Raw genomic sequence first — 14,091 nt, 5'->3', positions numbered from 1 at the left:
GTTGTGCTCGCTGGTGGTCAGGAGGTCTCGGGCTCACTGGGCAGCGTGGAGGAGAGCAGACCCGCCTCCCTGTGATGAGAGGCTGGAGATAAACCATGTCTGAGCAAAGCTGGGTTCTGTCAAGTCTAGTCCCGTGTCAGAGTCTGCCTGTGCTGTGTGGGTGTTAGGAAGGTTTAACCTTCCTAATGGTCTCTCAGGTTTATTCCTAAGCTCTTTCAGTCCTTGACTTGCTATCTGGGACAGCACAACTTGTGTCTGTCTTCAGTCCATTTAAACAACCCCTGTATGTTCTCATTCTTGGTAGTGCCCTGAACCAGTAGGACACATCTGCCATCTCTTGGTGTAACCTCTACCCTCACCGTCTCTCTGTGATATCCCAGCACCAAGAATGAACTCAGCACAGATGTCTGTGATCCTGACCGAGGCTATTCCACGTCTTAGTGGAGGGCGCTGTTTGATACAGGAAAAGTTTGGCCAGATGTGGCTGAAAGCTACTTGTTTGTAAGCTAAATAGGGTGTCTGAGTCTTAACAGATAGCTCTGTTTGAAACATAAGAATTATTCCTGTCTCAGAAATTCACCAGCTGGATGGAGGAGGGAGTTTATGGAGAGTTTTCTGGGGCTGGACGGCACAAGCTGGTTTTTATCCCAACTAACAGATTTGGGACCTGGAATGTAGCTCTTCTGTAATCTCGATCTGGCCAGTGTGTGGGTCTTCCAAAATGAGTCCATTGGCATGCCAGGAACATCAAGATATGACAGAGAAAGGACGCAGAAAGCATAAGGAATTTTTGCTAGAAGGCAGTCCAGATGACACGTCCAAGCTTGGTCCTGGCTTGTTATGCTTTGTATGCTTCAATGTGTTTTATGGGCAGCATAGTCCTCACCTTTCTTAGTCCTTGCTTTCCTTACCTGTAGAGTAGATAGACCCTTTCCAGGGACTGTGCAGCCATTGAGCACTGCAGAATCCTTCTGTAGGGCAGCAGTTGGCTCATGGTGCTGCCTTGCTGCCGTTTGCTCATCAGCGAGGCATGAACTATCCTGTCCAGTCCATTATCCTGCAACAATGGGTCATGGTGCTGCTAACTGATTCCTAACGATCTGATGTTTCCTGTAAGGAAATGGTAAATGCAATGGGCTTAATTTGGCTATATCCTCATTTCCATGTTTTGCATATTCCTACCTCCTCTCTTAGTGTGATGAGAGCAGTGGCAATACAGAGGCTGTATTGGTGTAGCATGAATAACCACTGTGGGTGGGATTTTTTTCATGCTGCTAGTCTGTATTGATTAAATTAGCACTATCCTGTCTCTAGGCAAATCGTACAGCCTGAAAAAGAGATTGGAAATCTCTCTTTCAAGCAAGCATGAGAATGGCTGCATAGCCACATAACATCTCTCTTGGGTGCTTTCTCGGTCCTTCCATCTACTGGAGGCTCTTATGTGTGCTTTGTCACTGTCCACAACAGCAAACGTAGGCTTAAATCGGGAAACGGCAAAAATGAGGGTGTTGCTAAACAAAACGTTGCTTTTGTCTCAAAGAGGGGTGAGTGTGCAGAGCCTTGAGAGCAAAGCAAAGAGCTGAGCTCTTTTTCTTGTGCCTGAAAGGGCTGCAAATGCTGGGAAGGGCCAGGGGAATAGGTAAATACACAGTGCTTGAGAACCAAATGGTGGCTGAAAGGCAGCCACAAACAGTGAAACATGAAGTAGGGGAAAAGTGGCTTTTGTAGGCTCCTCTTGTGTTTAGAGTACTCCTGAATGTGCTGAGTGTGCTTTGGCTCCCACTTCATGAAGAGTGTGCTCCTAAGCACCAACGCAGCTGTTTCTTCTCTCTCCCATTTGAGGGCGGCACTGAAGGTCTGTGCCACTGTCCACCCCACTTATCAGCATGGCAAAGCCTGTGCCAATACAGCTTCTTGTCACTCTCCAGGAGAAACAGCTGTGGAGTTAAAAGCCACACTAAGGTCCTCACTAAAGTGTGTGCTGCCATTGCAGGAGCTCCTCAGCTGGACAGGTGGGACTTTGGGCACAGTAGAAGCCAGAGCTTCAGGGGTTTCTTTGTGTAGCCCTTCACAGCCAAGCATTTTATTCAGGGGTAGTTGCCAAACCCCATCACACTACCTCGATGTTTACGATATGTGCCATCAGCGCTTCCTTTGCTCGCAACCTTGATGCTTTAGTAAGTTCTCCTGGTGGTCATAGGGGGAGCCTTTTCTTGGGAGGAGGCTCATTAAGAAATCATTTAATAAAGCATCTGAACCATATTAAGATCTCACTCATTAGGAGTGGGTAGGTTTTTGTCTCGGCCCTTGCACTTGTCTGGAAAATAAATTGGTTCAACTCATTAACCCTGCAAAGAATTGTGGTGGGTTTTGAGTCTTATTTTCTGCCAATTTTAATGAGCAAAATTGGATTACCAGGTGATCAGACCAGCATTGGAGCGGGTGCAAGGTAAGGAGTGGGATGTGTGGACAGAAACATACGTGCATGGGGGTGGACAGGGGAAGCAAGACCTCTACTTCGATGGAGGCAGCTATTAATTCTGCTCAATTCTATTGTAAAAGCTTGTCTTGAATATCCTGACAGTTGTGAGTGCAGTGGGGGAACCTGTTATGACCTAAATGGAATGCGTAACTGGCTTTTCTCTCTTAATTGTTGGATGGTAAAGAAGATTTTCACCTTGGTTGTGAAATTGGGTTATGTTCAGTTGAGCTCTTACTGGGCATCAGGGGACTGAGCTGTGAGGTGGTGTCAGTGTTGTGGTTCCATGTCACACCTTTGTGTCCCCTCTCTCTTCTGCTCAGCTCGGCATCGCTCTGGGCTTTCTGGTCCCTCCAGTTCTGGTTCCCAATTTGGAAGACCTGGAGAAGCTGGCCTACCACATCAGCATAATGTTCTTCATGACTGCAGGCGTGGCAACAGCCCTGTTCATCCTGGTTGTCATAGGTAAGGAGGTGGGAGCGTGCACATGAAACGAGGTGGGACTGAGAAGATCAGCCTGTGATCATGAGGGGCCTGTGTGCTCGGAAATCGGCTGGGGAGGTCATCTGGGGATGTGTCCTAGCATGCAGCTGGCAGGGCCATGCAATACCCTACCTTGCTGCTTGAAGCCCTTGATGAACAGATGCAGAAGGGAGTACAAGAGGTGGTGAGTGAGCTTGATTAATTGTTAATTTCCTCCTTTGCCTGTGTAGTAAAACCCTGCCACGAGTAAGTCCTTTAAAAGCCAACAGAAATCTTCCAAGGTTCACAGTTATGTTGCCTGCAAACAGGGTGCTGGACCTTGGGTTATGTGATGGACCTGGCTATCTCTTAAGGGTAGGGAGAAAGAGGCAGGTCATGTAGCATCACAGGAACAAACTGTTGCCAGGGGGAAAAAAGGTAACCAATTAAGAGTGGAGAGAAGGAAGCATTAAGGGCAGCAGCAGGACACCAGAGGTGCAATTCCCCTGCTTAACATGTGAAGTGGAAGCCAGATCTTTAGCATGAAAGACTGATATTCTCAGTGGAGAGCAGAGCTTGTTTGCTGAACTCCATGACTTTTTTTTTAATAGGCTCCTCTTGCTGGCTTGTTCGTGTTGCCTGCTGGCTGAATCAGATGTAGACTTTAAAGAATCTGGGGCAGGGAATGGGCAAGGTACAAAAATGGCTGTCTAGCACCTAGTACAGCAGTATCACCTGTGACCTGGATTTCTGGTTGCTACTTTAATGCTAGTTAGGAACAGCAGATGGCTTGCCCAGCCTAAGAAGTGCCCAGCCTGAAATAAAACTTGGCATAGGTCATTGCTCCCTAGGCACTGGGCACTGCAGGGCATCAGGCCACCTTTGCCAGCTGTCTTTTCCCATTCCATTTTTCCATTTGTAATGCCACACAACACTTTTGCAGCTGGCTGGCCACCGTTTGAAGACACAGACATTGTCAGTCCTGAGAACTCTTTTGTTGCTGCCAGACACTGGCTATGCAAAAAGCTAATTGAAGGCAAGGTGTTTATGCAGTGGCAGGAATTATTGTTGGAGAGGCTCTGTTCTTTCCAGTTCCTGGGTAAGTTCATGCATGGAGATCAAAGCTTAGGGACAATGGTGTGTTTTGTACACTTGGTTTTACTAGTCCCTCAGCTGTTCCTTGAATGGCTCTACCCATAGTGTGTGCTCAGGCTCCCTGATTGCACTGTTACAAACAGGTGCATTTTGTGTCTGGTTTCAGTCTTCAAGGAGAAGCCCCTGCACCCTCCGAGCCGAGCTCAGGCCTTGGTCCAGTCAAGAACAACAGAGGAGTATTCCTATGTGCAATCAATCCGCCGTCTGCTCCACAATGCCAACTTTTTGCTGCTTATGGTCACTTATGGTAAGGTTTGGCTTTTCTTCTGTGCAGTTGTCACTGCTAGACATGCTTAGCTTCTCCCTCCCTCTCCATGCTCTGCTGGGGCAGTAAATGGCCTGATTTGTTTTAGGGCACAGACCAGGGGTCCTTCAAGCCCAGAAATCTCCAGCAGTGGTTACAAGCAAGTGCCTAGGGAAGGACCCAAGCAAGGCAACCACACAGAGGGCAATATGCCCCACTGCAGTTCTCCCAGGTTTTGACTGTTTTCTGTTCAGGAGATTTCCTTGTTGTTGTTTTTTGTGTGTGTGTGGTGTGGTTTTGTTTTGTTTGGTTGGTTTTTTTCTAGTCAGGTAGTTATTTGCAATGAACTAATCCATATGCTTACCTAAGAGATAAATGGAGCTGTGTCTGAGTGTGTGTCACAGCACTGAGTGAAAGTCCTTTCCCAAGGCAAGGGTATGGCTGCCAGGCATCCCAGCAGAAGTCATGTGGAGCACGCAGATGTGCGGACTGCATCAGTGTCCTTGGAAGCTCTTATGAAGCAAAGGGAAGGAAGCACTGGAGGACATCTTCCTTTGCCAGCTGTCCTTGCACACTGGGTTTTCTGCTTGCTCCTCTTCAGCAGCCTTGGTCTGCTTCTCTGAGGGCAGTGTGGTGTGTTGAATCTGCTCCTGATGCTGAATTGTCATATGGAAAGTACTTTTCTCTTTAGCAGAAAGGCCGCTGCAGTCGATGCCTGGCTGCATGATAGGATAGACTGTAGCCAGCTAGTCTGCTGGGAGTTCTGCCCTTGCTTCCTACCAGCTTGCTGTGGAAGCTCCTCAGGGGGAAAGTTAGATAAAGCTGGAAGTTCTGCTGTTCTGCCAGAAGTTGTGCCTAAACGACCTGGTGGATGAGTAGCCAGGTTGGAGAAAGTGAGATGGTGGCTTCGTACCTGCTGAGGGTGCTAATGGTCTTTGGAGCTGCTGAAATCTCTTCTTTCTCAGTGCAGTAGCCTTCTAGAAATGCTCCTCTCAGATCAGCCTTAATCGCTGCTGGTTTGCATTGCAGCTGCTGGTTTGTTTTTTTGGTTTGTGTTGTTTTTTTTTCGTAGTAGTAGTACATGATGTCCTTTCAGAAAGTGGAGATAGAAAAAAAACCTGTCAGGCAGACTGTGTGTAAAAGTTGGATTGTGTCATCTACTCAGTTTGCACTTACCCTTCAGGGAAAAGAAAAGGGAAAGCATTTCTCATAGGTGTAAACAAGTCCTAGAGGAGAGAGGAGGGCTCCCAGTCCAAAGAGCATGTTTAGAATCTGACCTCCTTGGGGCAGTTTGCCTCTGGCAGTCACAAACAACATGGAAAGGCTGTGCAGTGGCTCATAATTCAGTCTCTCTTCCTGCTGGTCTGTGCATTTATTCTGTTCCTCTCTATCAGCCTCATGTCAATCACCAGCTTGACTTGAGATTGTGACGGTTACTCAGAGAGGGAACTATGCAGTGAAACTATTTTTTTTAAACTAGTCTTGTTTTAAAATGGTGACAGATTTTCCTACTCAAGTCAAAAGTTTTGTTGGCCAAGATTTAAGACATCTGCAGCCACATGAGTGCAAGTGAGTCATCATCACTAGCTAACACAAAGATATCTGCATCTCTGCTTTTGTATTAAGGTAGTGCGTGTCAGGGAAGAGAGGGGGAAACCTACTGCTTGTTCATCTCCTCTGGCTATAGAAAGAATGGAGGCCCTTACATGATGCCAGGTCAGAACAGGTCTGCAGACCTCTGAGGTCTTGGTATTACCAGCAGCTGCCAACTCCTTTTCTGCAATAAGACTTGCAGTGCTGGAAACAATGGTGGCAGTGCTAGTGAACTGCTATTCAGGAAAACCCTCTGATAGGCTTTTTCCAAAGCCTGCTGACATTGCTTCTTTAAAGCTGAGGCATAACATGGGGTGGGCATTAAGAAACTCTTGAGCTTATTGGGTTGTGCTTTGCACTGAAGAGCATGTTGCCACTGAGAGCCAGTAAGCAGGAAAAGGGTGGGAAAGGCTGATGGAGTGGGAGTCATGAGACAGCTTTTGGAAAGGTGACGTGTCAGTGAGGAGGAGGCAGGGCAGTTAGACCTGCATAAGGAACCGTTGTCCTGGAAGATGACAAGGGTGAAGAAGAGGGAGACCAATAGTCTGGCATGTAGGCAATAGGCTGCTTAACTATAGAAGACTTGGGTTCTGAGGCTTAATCAGGGCTCCTTTTGGAGCTGTAGGCAATAAACTTGCTGTTTCTGGCCTCTGTAAAATAGAGGAGACACTGTGAGGCCTGAAAAATGTTTTTCTACAGCACATTACAAGCAAACCATGGTAACTAGCTAATGAATCAGGTGGGGCTGGACCTTTAGATGTCCTGCTCCCAGTTACTAATTCTGTTTTTCCTCATCTGCATGGCCAAATGGACACTGCCCCACTGGAAACAACCCTTGTCTGTTTTAGGGGTATTCAAACAGCTGTAATTCATGAAGAAACTTCACTGAGCAACTGTGACATGTGAAATGCCTACAACTTTTGCCAGCCTTCACAGATGCAAATTTGGCACATTGTCTTGATTCTTAGAATACTTTGCCTGACTCTGGTGCCAAGTGTTGCTGCCAGCTCTGCATTGCTTTCTGCCCAGCTTGGGAGCAAGGGCCCTTCTCTCTCTTGGAAATCGCATGCATCACAGAGCTGCTGTGAAGCTGGCATGCTGACAGCATCAGCTCCCAGAGCAGTGTCTGGCTGTCCCCACAGCGCTGCTGTCCTCTTGGCTGGACAAGAAGTGGAGGTACACAAATGACTGGTCCATGTTTACACCCAGCTTTGAAATGAAGCAGTGGTGAGAAAAGGACAGTGCTGATCTGCGGTACTCCCATGTCCTGGCACTGCAGTTTGTGGTGTCTCCTAGTGAGTAGGGTACTCCAGAGGTAAAGATAGGATGAAGCTGAATTAGGCTCTTGTGGGCTGTTCTGTCATAGACAAGTGTTTCAAAGAGCCAGTTTTCAAGGCTGGAAGGCGCCTCCTTGCTGTGGGATCTCCAACTGTTCTCTCCTCTCTCTGGCTGCTGGGCCCTGCTGGAGTTTCCAGCATTTCTGAGTAACTTTTGAAAAGGATGGAATGGATTCTTCCTGACTAAAGAGCATGTCACACAGCTTACTAGCCTCTCCTGTAGCCTCCTGACACAGGCTTTTGGAGCAGGGAGTGTTGTCACAGGTAATTTTCTTATTTGGGATCACTTGCCTAAGATTATTCATCTGTTCTCTGTGCCATGAAGCTGTGGAGTGAGCTCTGCTTAATGTTATCAGTGATGGTGTGTGAGGGAAGTGCGATGTCCCCTCCAGTTCCCTATCTTGTGGCTCCTCAGAGTGCTCATGATCTGTGTACAGCAACAGGTGTCCAGTGTCCCAGTGGAGGATTGGGCCAGGTGCAGGATCGCTGAGGGCTTCAGGGTTAGGGGAGCTCAGGGTTTTGTTCCCTTTGTCAAAGCTCTACCTGCTAGACTGCACTTCTGTATCATGTAGTGCGGTGTTTCTGCTTTTAGCTGAGGCTGAAAGAGGAAAAGCAGGAAGTGGGAACTTGACATGTATCTGTTCTGTCAGGATTTCAGGCATCTGTTTTCAAACTCGTGCCTCCTTATGGAGCCCAGAGATGTGTGAGCTGTAGCGGTGAAATCTGTGTCCCCATCCTTCCCCCCATCAGGATCACTGAAGCCTTGAAGAGAAGCTAACTGCAAATGTAAATGACTTTCTGAGAAGAAAGTTGTGCTGGCTGTTACAGACCTCATCCACCTGGGGGAGGTTTCTCAGTATCGCCCAAGGTGAGAGTGTAGCCGTTGCGGTACTGCTAGTCCAGCACCCATGTGGATGTTCTTGGTTTTTGTACCTTTTGGCAAGGCATTTAGCTTGAGTTGCATGTAAACCGGAGCGGAGTGTCTGAATAGGGCTTGACCAGTATCACCCTCAACGGTTTCCATTCTCACCTTGGGTGATACTGAGAAACCTTCACCAGGTGGCTGATGTCTGTAACAGTTAATCGAACTTCCCTTTCAGAAAGACAATTACTTTCACAGTTGTTTTTTTTTCAGGCTTCAGTGACGCCTTTTAAAATGCAAGACTTTTCCCATGCAGACACACACACCAGGTGCCTGGGGGAAGTGCTGTCTGCTTCACCATTAGTTCTGCTCCTACTTACCTTCTGGTGTTTCTTAGCTTGGAGAGGATGTTTTTTACTGTCTCTAGGCAGGGAGACTGCTATCAGTTTTCTCTGTGAGAAAACCACACAGGTCAGTGACACTAGTGTTAATAAATCTCAGGTCCTTGTTAAAGGTGTGATGCTGAGGCAGGTGCTCTTCTGGTATTTTACCTTGACTGGGGGGATGAAAAAACTCCAATGCTAAATATAAATCTGGCTGTGAGAGAGGGTTGAGACCCTGTGAAGGACTTGCAAGAACTTTCAGTACCAGAAATGTGCACGGCCCTTCCTCTAGTTGTAAAGGTAAGAACCATCCTGAAACTGCAGAGTGCTTCCTCCTGCATACTGAAATCTGGCTGTCCTTGGTCTGCATTTCTTTCAGTAACCTATGTGTAGCCAGTTTGGCTGGCTCTCCTGAAACTCAATAACCTTGTAGTGGACCTCTGCTCCCAAAGTTATCTCTCTCTGCATTTCTGCCCTTTCACTACCCAGCAGGCTCTGAATGTGCTGCATTTTTATCCCCCTCTCAGGTCTGAATGTGGGTTGCTTCTATGCCCTGTCCACTCTGCTGAACCGCATGGTGATCCATCACTACCCAGTAAGTGTATCCAACCCTCATGGCCCTCTCATGCTTGCTGTTGTCCAGCGCTGGCTGCCAAAGGAGTGTGTGAGAAATACAATGCCACAGCACTTGTGGCTGACTCTGGAACAAGCTGACTGGCTGACAGAAGACCATTGGTTCCTTCAGTTCTTTACACCACCCCATGCAAAAGTTGGTGAGCGCTAGCAAAGTTGGCTCCTTTACACCCCAAATGACAGCATTTCCTTCTGAGAAGCTCTTCCAGCAATTGCCTCCACCCTGTTACTGACAGGAGTTGGAATTGATGATCCTTGCGGGTCTCTTCCAGCTCACAACATTCTATGATTCTATGATTTCTACTGGGACATCTGTACGAGGAGGCTGCCCACACTCGTACTCTGGTGGCAGACGGGTGGGGTGTCTCCATAGCTGGGCTACTGTGGAGCTTGCTGCTGGGGCTGCATGCCAGAGAGCTCCTTTCCATGCTGCCTTAGAGTGGGTCCAAATATTTCCTGGTTGATCTGGCCCAGATCCTAATACCAGGCGGCAAGTTGCACGGGGTTTAGGCTGACTCCTATGAGAATGTCTGTTCGTGCTGGCCAGTGCTCACCTTTTTCTCTGGGCTGACTCAGAGAGAAGTGCCAAACCACTTCATGGTTCAGAATAAGACACTGCATTAGCTCATAGTGGGCCCAAAAGTGTTCTTGCAAAGGTTAGTTCTGGTTGATGTGTTACCAGCAGAAGATGTGTTATGGACATTAACTTTGGTGTCTCTTCATCTCTGGGTTCTCTGCACTTTTTGCTTCTTGTTGGCTATGACTTGGTTCCTACATTTGTGTGTGTGTATGTCTCACCACAGGGGGAGGAGGTGAATGCTGGCAGGATTGGACTCACCATTATACTGTCAGGGATGGTTGGAGCTCTGATCTCTGGCATCTGGTTGGACAGAACGAAAACGTACAAGTAAGTCCCTTGTTTGCTTCTGTGTAGCTAGTGACTGTGCTCTTCCCCCATCCTGTGCAAGTAGCAACCCTGTGCAGTTGCAACTTGGCAGTCCAGGGCCTGAATCATTGGGAGGGTTTGTAGGAAAAAAAGGATGGTTCTTCAAAATCCAGTTAGTCTAAAGTGAAGTTTGGAGCTGTGTGAGCACTGGGCCCATACAAGGCCTGGTTCTAGTGCTCCCTAGGGAGGCAGAGGGAGAGGATGAGACGGCTCAGTGGCTGCTTTGTTAGGGATGAGCAAGTTCTTGGCACAAGCAGAATCAAGACTGTACCAGACCATTTCTCAGCCTTTACAAACCAGCTTCTGTGAATCTTTGTCTGAGTTAATGAAAGGCATGTTCAGTCCAGTGCCAGAGGCATTGTGTGAGGGTGTGTTGCTGTATTTAGGGCAGGCACTGGAGTTGCAGGTGGATGATTCTGGGTTTGCTGACTGATGGGTTAGGAAGGCAGATCGGCAGATCTGGCCCGTGTACCCTGCCATCAGCAAAGTGACAGCTAAGAGTCTCTGGGTGTTCTGCAGTTCCCAGTCCTCAGGAACTCAGATCTTGCTGATAGACCTCTGTAGGGTGTCCCAGGGATTGGGATGCCTCTCCTGTCATATGTTTGGGTCTGTGTAATCAGCTTTTCAATTTCTTTTTGGCTTTGAGAAGTGTGCTATAACCTGTTGTCTGAGTGGGCTGGGTGAGAGGAGGCTTAATGGCTGATGAGCTGAAGTCAACTTCAGAGTTCTTTTTCTTGCAGCAGCTTTTCATCTGCGGGAGTCCCACTGCCATTATCCTACCTGTATCTTGGTCCAGAAAAGCACATTCTCCTTGTGGGCAGCTTAGATGAATCTGGCTAGCTGTGGACTTGCAGCTTCTCAAGTGGCCTCTGGCCCTAACTGTCAAGTACAGGGCTCAAAAATGGAGAAGAAATGGTCTTCTCTAACAAGAAAGAATGGTAGCTGAGGATTCCTGGGCATGCTGGCAAAGAGGAGCAGATGACTAATACAGAGACTGGCAGGTTGCTTGTTGCTGTTTCTAGCTCATTGTGTGCCACTGAGTAGTTCTCATTTGTCAGACCTGGGCAACAGAAACACAGCTGGTGTGAATGGCTCCAGCTTATTGTGCAATGTAACTTGTCTCTTTCCAGCCCAGGACTGGTGGTAAGGCAGCCTCAGCTGGCACTGCTAGGGTGGATGGTCTTCCTCACTCTCCCTGAGCAGATCTGGGTTGCAGCAGATAGGCTGAAGAGCTTCATGGCTCACAGGGCAGAGCTGGGACTTGGTGGAATTGGGGGGGGGGGGGGAACGGAAATCCTGGATTTGTTCCATGGCCCCTGCTTGCTTGAAGGGACCACATAGATGCACAGAGCTGGCCCAGAGTGCAGAAAAATAGGGCTATGTCATTCATGGAATTTATCCTACAGACCCCAGGAACTATCTGGGGATAGATTTAGCCTTAGGTGAGGAAAAATGCTGCTAAGAATTTGTTCTGTGTTGCAGCCCACAAAGTGGATTTCTGTGTAACTAGCAAAATTTTGAGTGCTACAGTCTCTTTATATAGCTGCATTTAAAAGTCTGTTTAAAAAAAACTTACAAGATGCCAGATGTTCTAGGTAGGTACCCTCCCCCTTCCCTTCACTGCTCAGTTACTGTCAGGATCTAAATGGTAAGCACAGGAAAATCAGGAAGGAAAGATGTCAAGTCCTTTTTTTAGTCAGCTTGGATAGAGAGGGAAGCAAATGAATGGGATCCAGCTGTGATTGAGGGTAGCAGAATAACAGAATAGCAGAATAACAGAAGGAATTGCAGAGCTCTACATGCATGTTTGATCTTTACTGTCCCATCAGCAGTTCCTTGAAAGGGTGAAGCTGTGCTAAGTCAAGCTTTCTGCATCTGTCATGATCAGGCACCGAATGGCCTTGAATTCTTGCTTTTATTTAGCAGGCAAGTCCCTGCAGCAGCCCCTGTACTGTTCTTATTTTTGGAATTAGCAGACGCAGATTTGGCCCATACAAATACGTGCATTATGTTGTGACGAGTGTGTGGGGCGGCCTCTGGTGGGTTGGCTTGTTGAGAACAGCCTATCTCTCTTCGCAAGAACACGCTTTGACATCACGTTAGATGGTGATCCACGTACATCCTTCAGGCTCCTGGCTCAGAGGAGAGATGGGGTTGTGACACCTGGAGACTGCTGGGTATATGAGTGTTTGTCAGGGAGTCTGGCTCAGAATCAGGGATTTGGAGACTGGATTGATCAGCATGTCTCTTTGGCCACACTTTGCTTTTAAGGGCAGTGTTCACATGGCCTCAGGTCCAGCTGGTTGCCAGCAGCACTATGCTGTCATCTCTGCATCTCTTTAAGGCAAGATGTCAGAAATACCCATCGCTCTCCATTGACTAGGCAGAGAACCACAAGTGGTGTTGTAAATTTAGGCCTGTATAGGCCCAAAGTGCATTAAAATTTGGGGAGAGAGGATTTTGGAGAATGGGCTGCTTGAGGCCCTTCCACTGAAAGGTGAATGTGCTCTCAACCTAGCCTGGCCTGCTGTTTGTCTTCTTGTTGTAGCCCTTTTCCAGGTTAGTTCTTTTGTACTGGATATGCCTTCACCCTCTCCTGCCATATGTCTTATATAAATAATTTACCAAGGCTGTCCTTTTTTGTGACCTTCATACAGGAAGAAAGTTGCATAAAACAGAGTGCTGAAGGATGAGGGAGAGGTGAAAACCAAACCAACGCTCTCCAATTCTTCCCTTTTCCAGTATCTGACACCTCAGTGTCTTCAGCAGTGAGATCCCTCTGGGAGTATAAGGACAAGACCTTTGCTCAGAATCTTGCGCAGCCTGGAAGGTGCTGTTCTCGTGGCAGAGCCCATGGAGGCCATCTGTCACCCCAGTCCATACAGAACAGCGCTCTGAAGCTGCACACGACATCCTACTAAGCAGCTAAAGCTGTACCATGTGGCTGTGGCCTCCCCGCCTGCCCCTTGTTCATTTGTTGGTTCATATGTTGCTTGACTCTAAAGTTTTTGCAGCTCCAGCCCCCCGTGAGCCTGGTACTGTCCCTTTCTACATCCAACTGACCTTGTGAGACATGGCTTGGCTGGGCTGCGCCATGCCCGTTCCTTACTCTAGGTCTTCCTTTGGAATTGGCTGAATAGCAGGAGTTGTGCTCTCCATTTCAGTCCTGTTCCCTGCTGGTGCTGGCCCTGGCTGGCTTTTACCCCTAAGGTCTCTTTTCTCACAGTCCCTGGTGTGACCTCTTTAATCTGCCGCTTCAGAAGGGTATGGGGAATGTGGCTGGGCGGGCAGATGAATGTCAGGGCAGCTTAGGTTCACTTAAGTGACAAGCCTGTCAACTCCTTCACAGATCTCCCTCTGGCTCTGCTGCAGAGACTTGGCAGCTGGTGCCCTTGTAGCGCTGTGTCCACAGTGGTGTGCTGGGCCTCCTTCCCACACCCCACAGCAAGGAGGCAGGTGAACCCCAGCTGTCCTAAGGTGATGTAGCAGGATGTGTAACTTCCAGCCTACACGCACTGCACTAGTCAGCCTGTTAAGGAGATGGGCAGTACCTGTTCCACAGTTAAAGTTTTCAGTCCCTGTAGGGCCATTATGGGAACAGGTTGTTAAAAACACCAGGATGCTGTGCAAATGTCTTCTGTGAATCTACTTCTCCTCCTTTGTCCTTTTATCTCTCCCGATAATCTATTTATGGCTATTTATCAAGCAAAACTATGCATTCTTCCATGCCCAGTGCCCCTAGGACCGCAGAGCGTTCTTCTTGTCCTTTAGAGAACATGGTGACAAAAGGCCACTTCCTGAGAAACAGCCCTGCCTTGTTGTCTTTCCCCAGGGGTTTCTTTGTTTCCCTATTAACCAGTATCTCCCTGTGTCCCAGTAAAATCCTTTTCAAAATTTTGGGTCTTGCTTGGACTGCTGGGCACTACATCTTTTTTGTACATCAGTGGTATGCTCAGGGGAGCAGGGTCTTGCTAAAGTCTGATTTAGTCTGACTGTG

At 48.0% G+C, this 14,091-nt stretch overlaps 1 protein-coding gene across 10 annotated transcripts in view; it reads left to right on the top strand.

The window, feature by feature from the left end:
• The window catches only part of FLVCR2 (FLVCR choline and putative heme transporter 2), a 40,849-nt gene that overhangs the window by 11,446 nt on the left and 15,312 nt on the right, over positions 1-14,091 (top strand). For 9 of the 10 annotated variants that reach the window (XR_010472874.1, XM_065063896.1, XM_065063890.1 and 6 more), the window contains exons 2-5: positions 2,803-2,944; positions 4,203-4,343; positions 9,043-9,110; positions 9,952-10,055. Coding sequence is in view for 8 of the 10 variants with exons in the window: in XM_065063896.1 (XP_064919968.1) it covers positions 2,803-2,944; positions 4,203-4,343; positions 9,043-9,110; positions 9,952-10,055 (455 nt within the window). In the remaining 2 variants the exon portion in view is untranslated. Of the gene's footprint in view, positions 1-2,802; positions 2,945-4,202; positions 4,344-9,042; positions 9,289-9,951; positions 10,056-14,091 lie in introns of all 10 variants that reach the window. The other variant, XR_010472875.1, reaches the window with a different exon arrangement.

This window comes from Columba livia, chromosome 5 (genome assembly GCF_036013475.1).
Source record: "Columba livia isolate bColLiv1 breed racing homer chromosome 5, bColLiv1.pat.W.v2, whole genome shotgun sequence".
In the NCBI taxonomy this organism is placed as follows: Eukaryota; Metazoa; Chordata; class Aves; order Columbiformes; family Columbidae; genus Columba; species Columba livia.
Note: the sequence above shows the minus strand (reverse complement) of the source record. Positions and strands in the feature narration are given on the sequence as shown.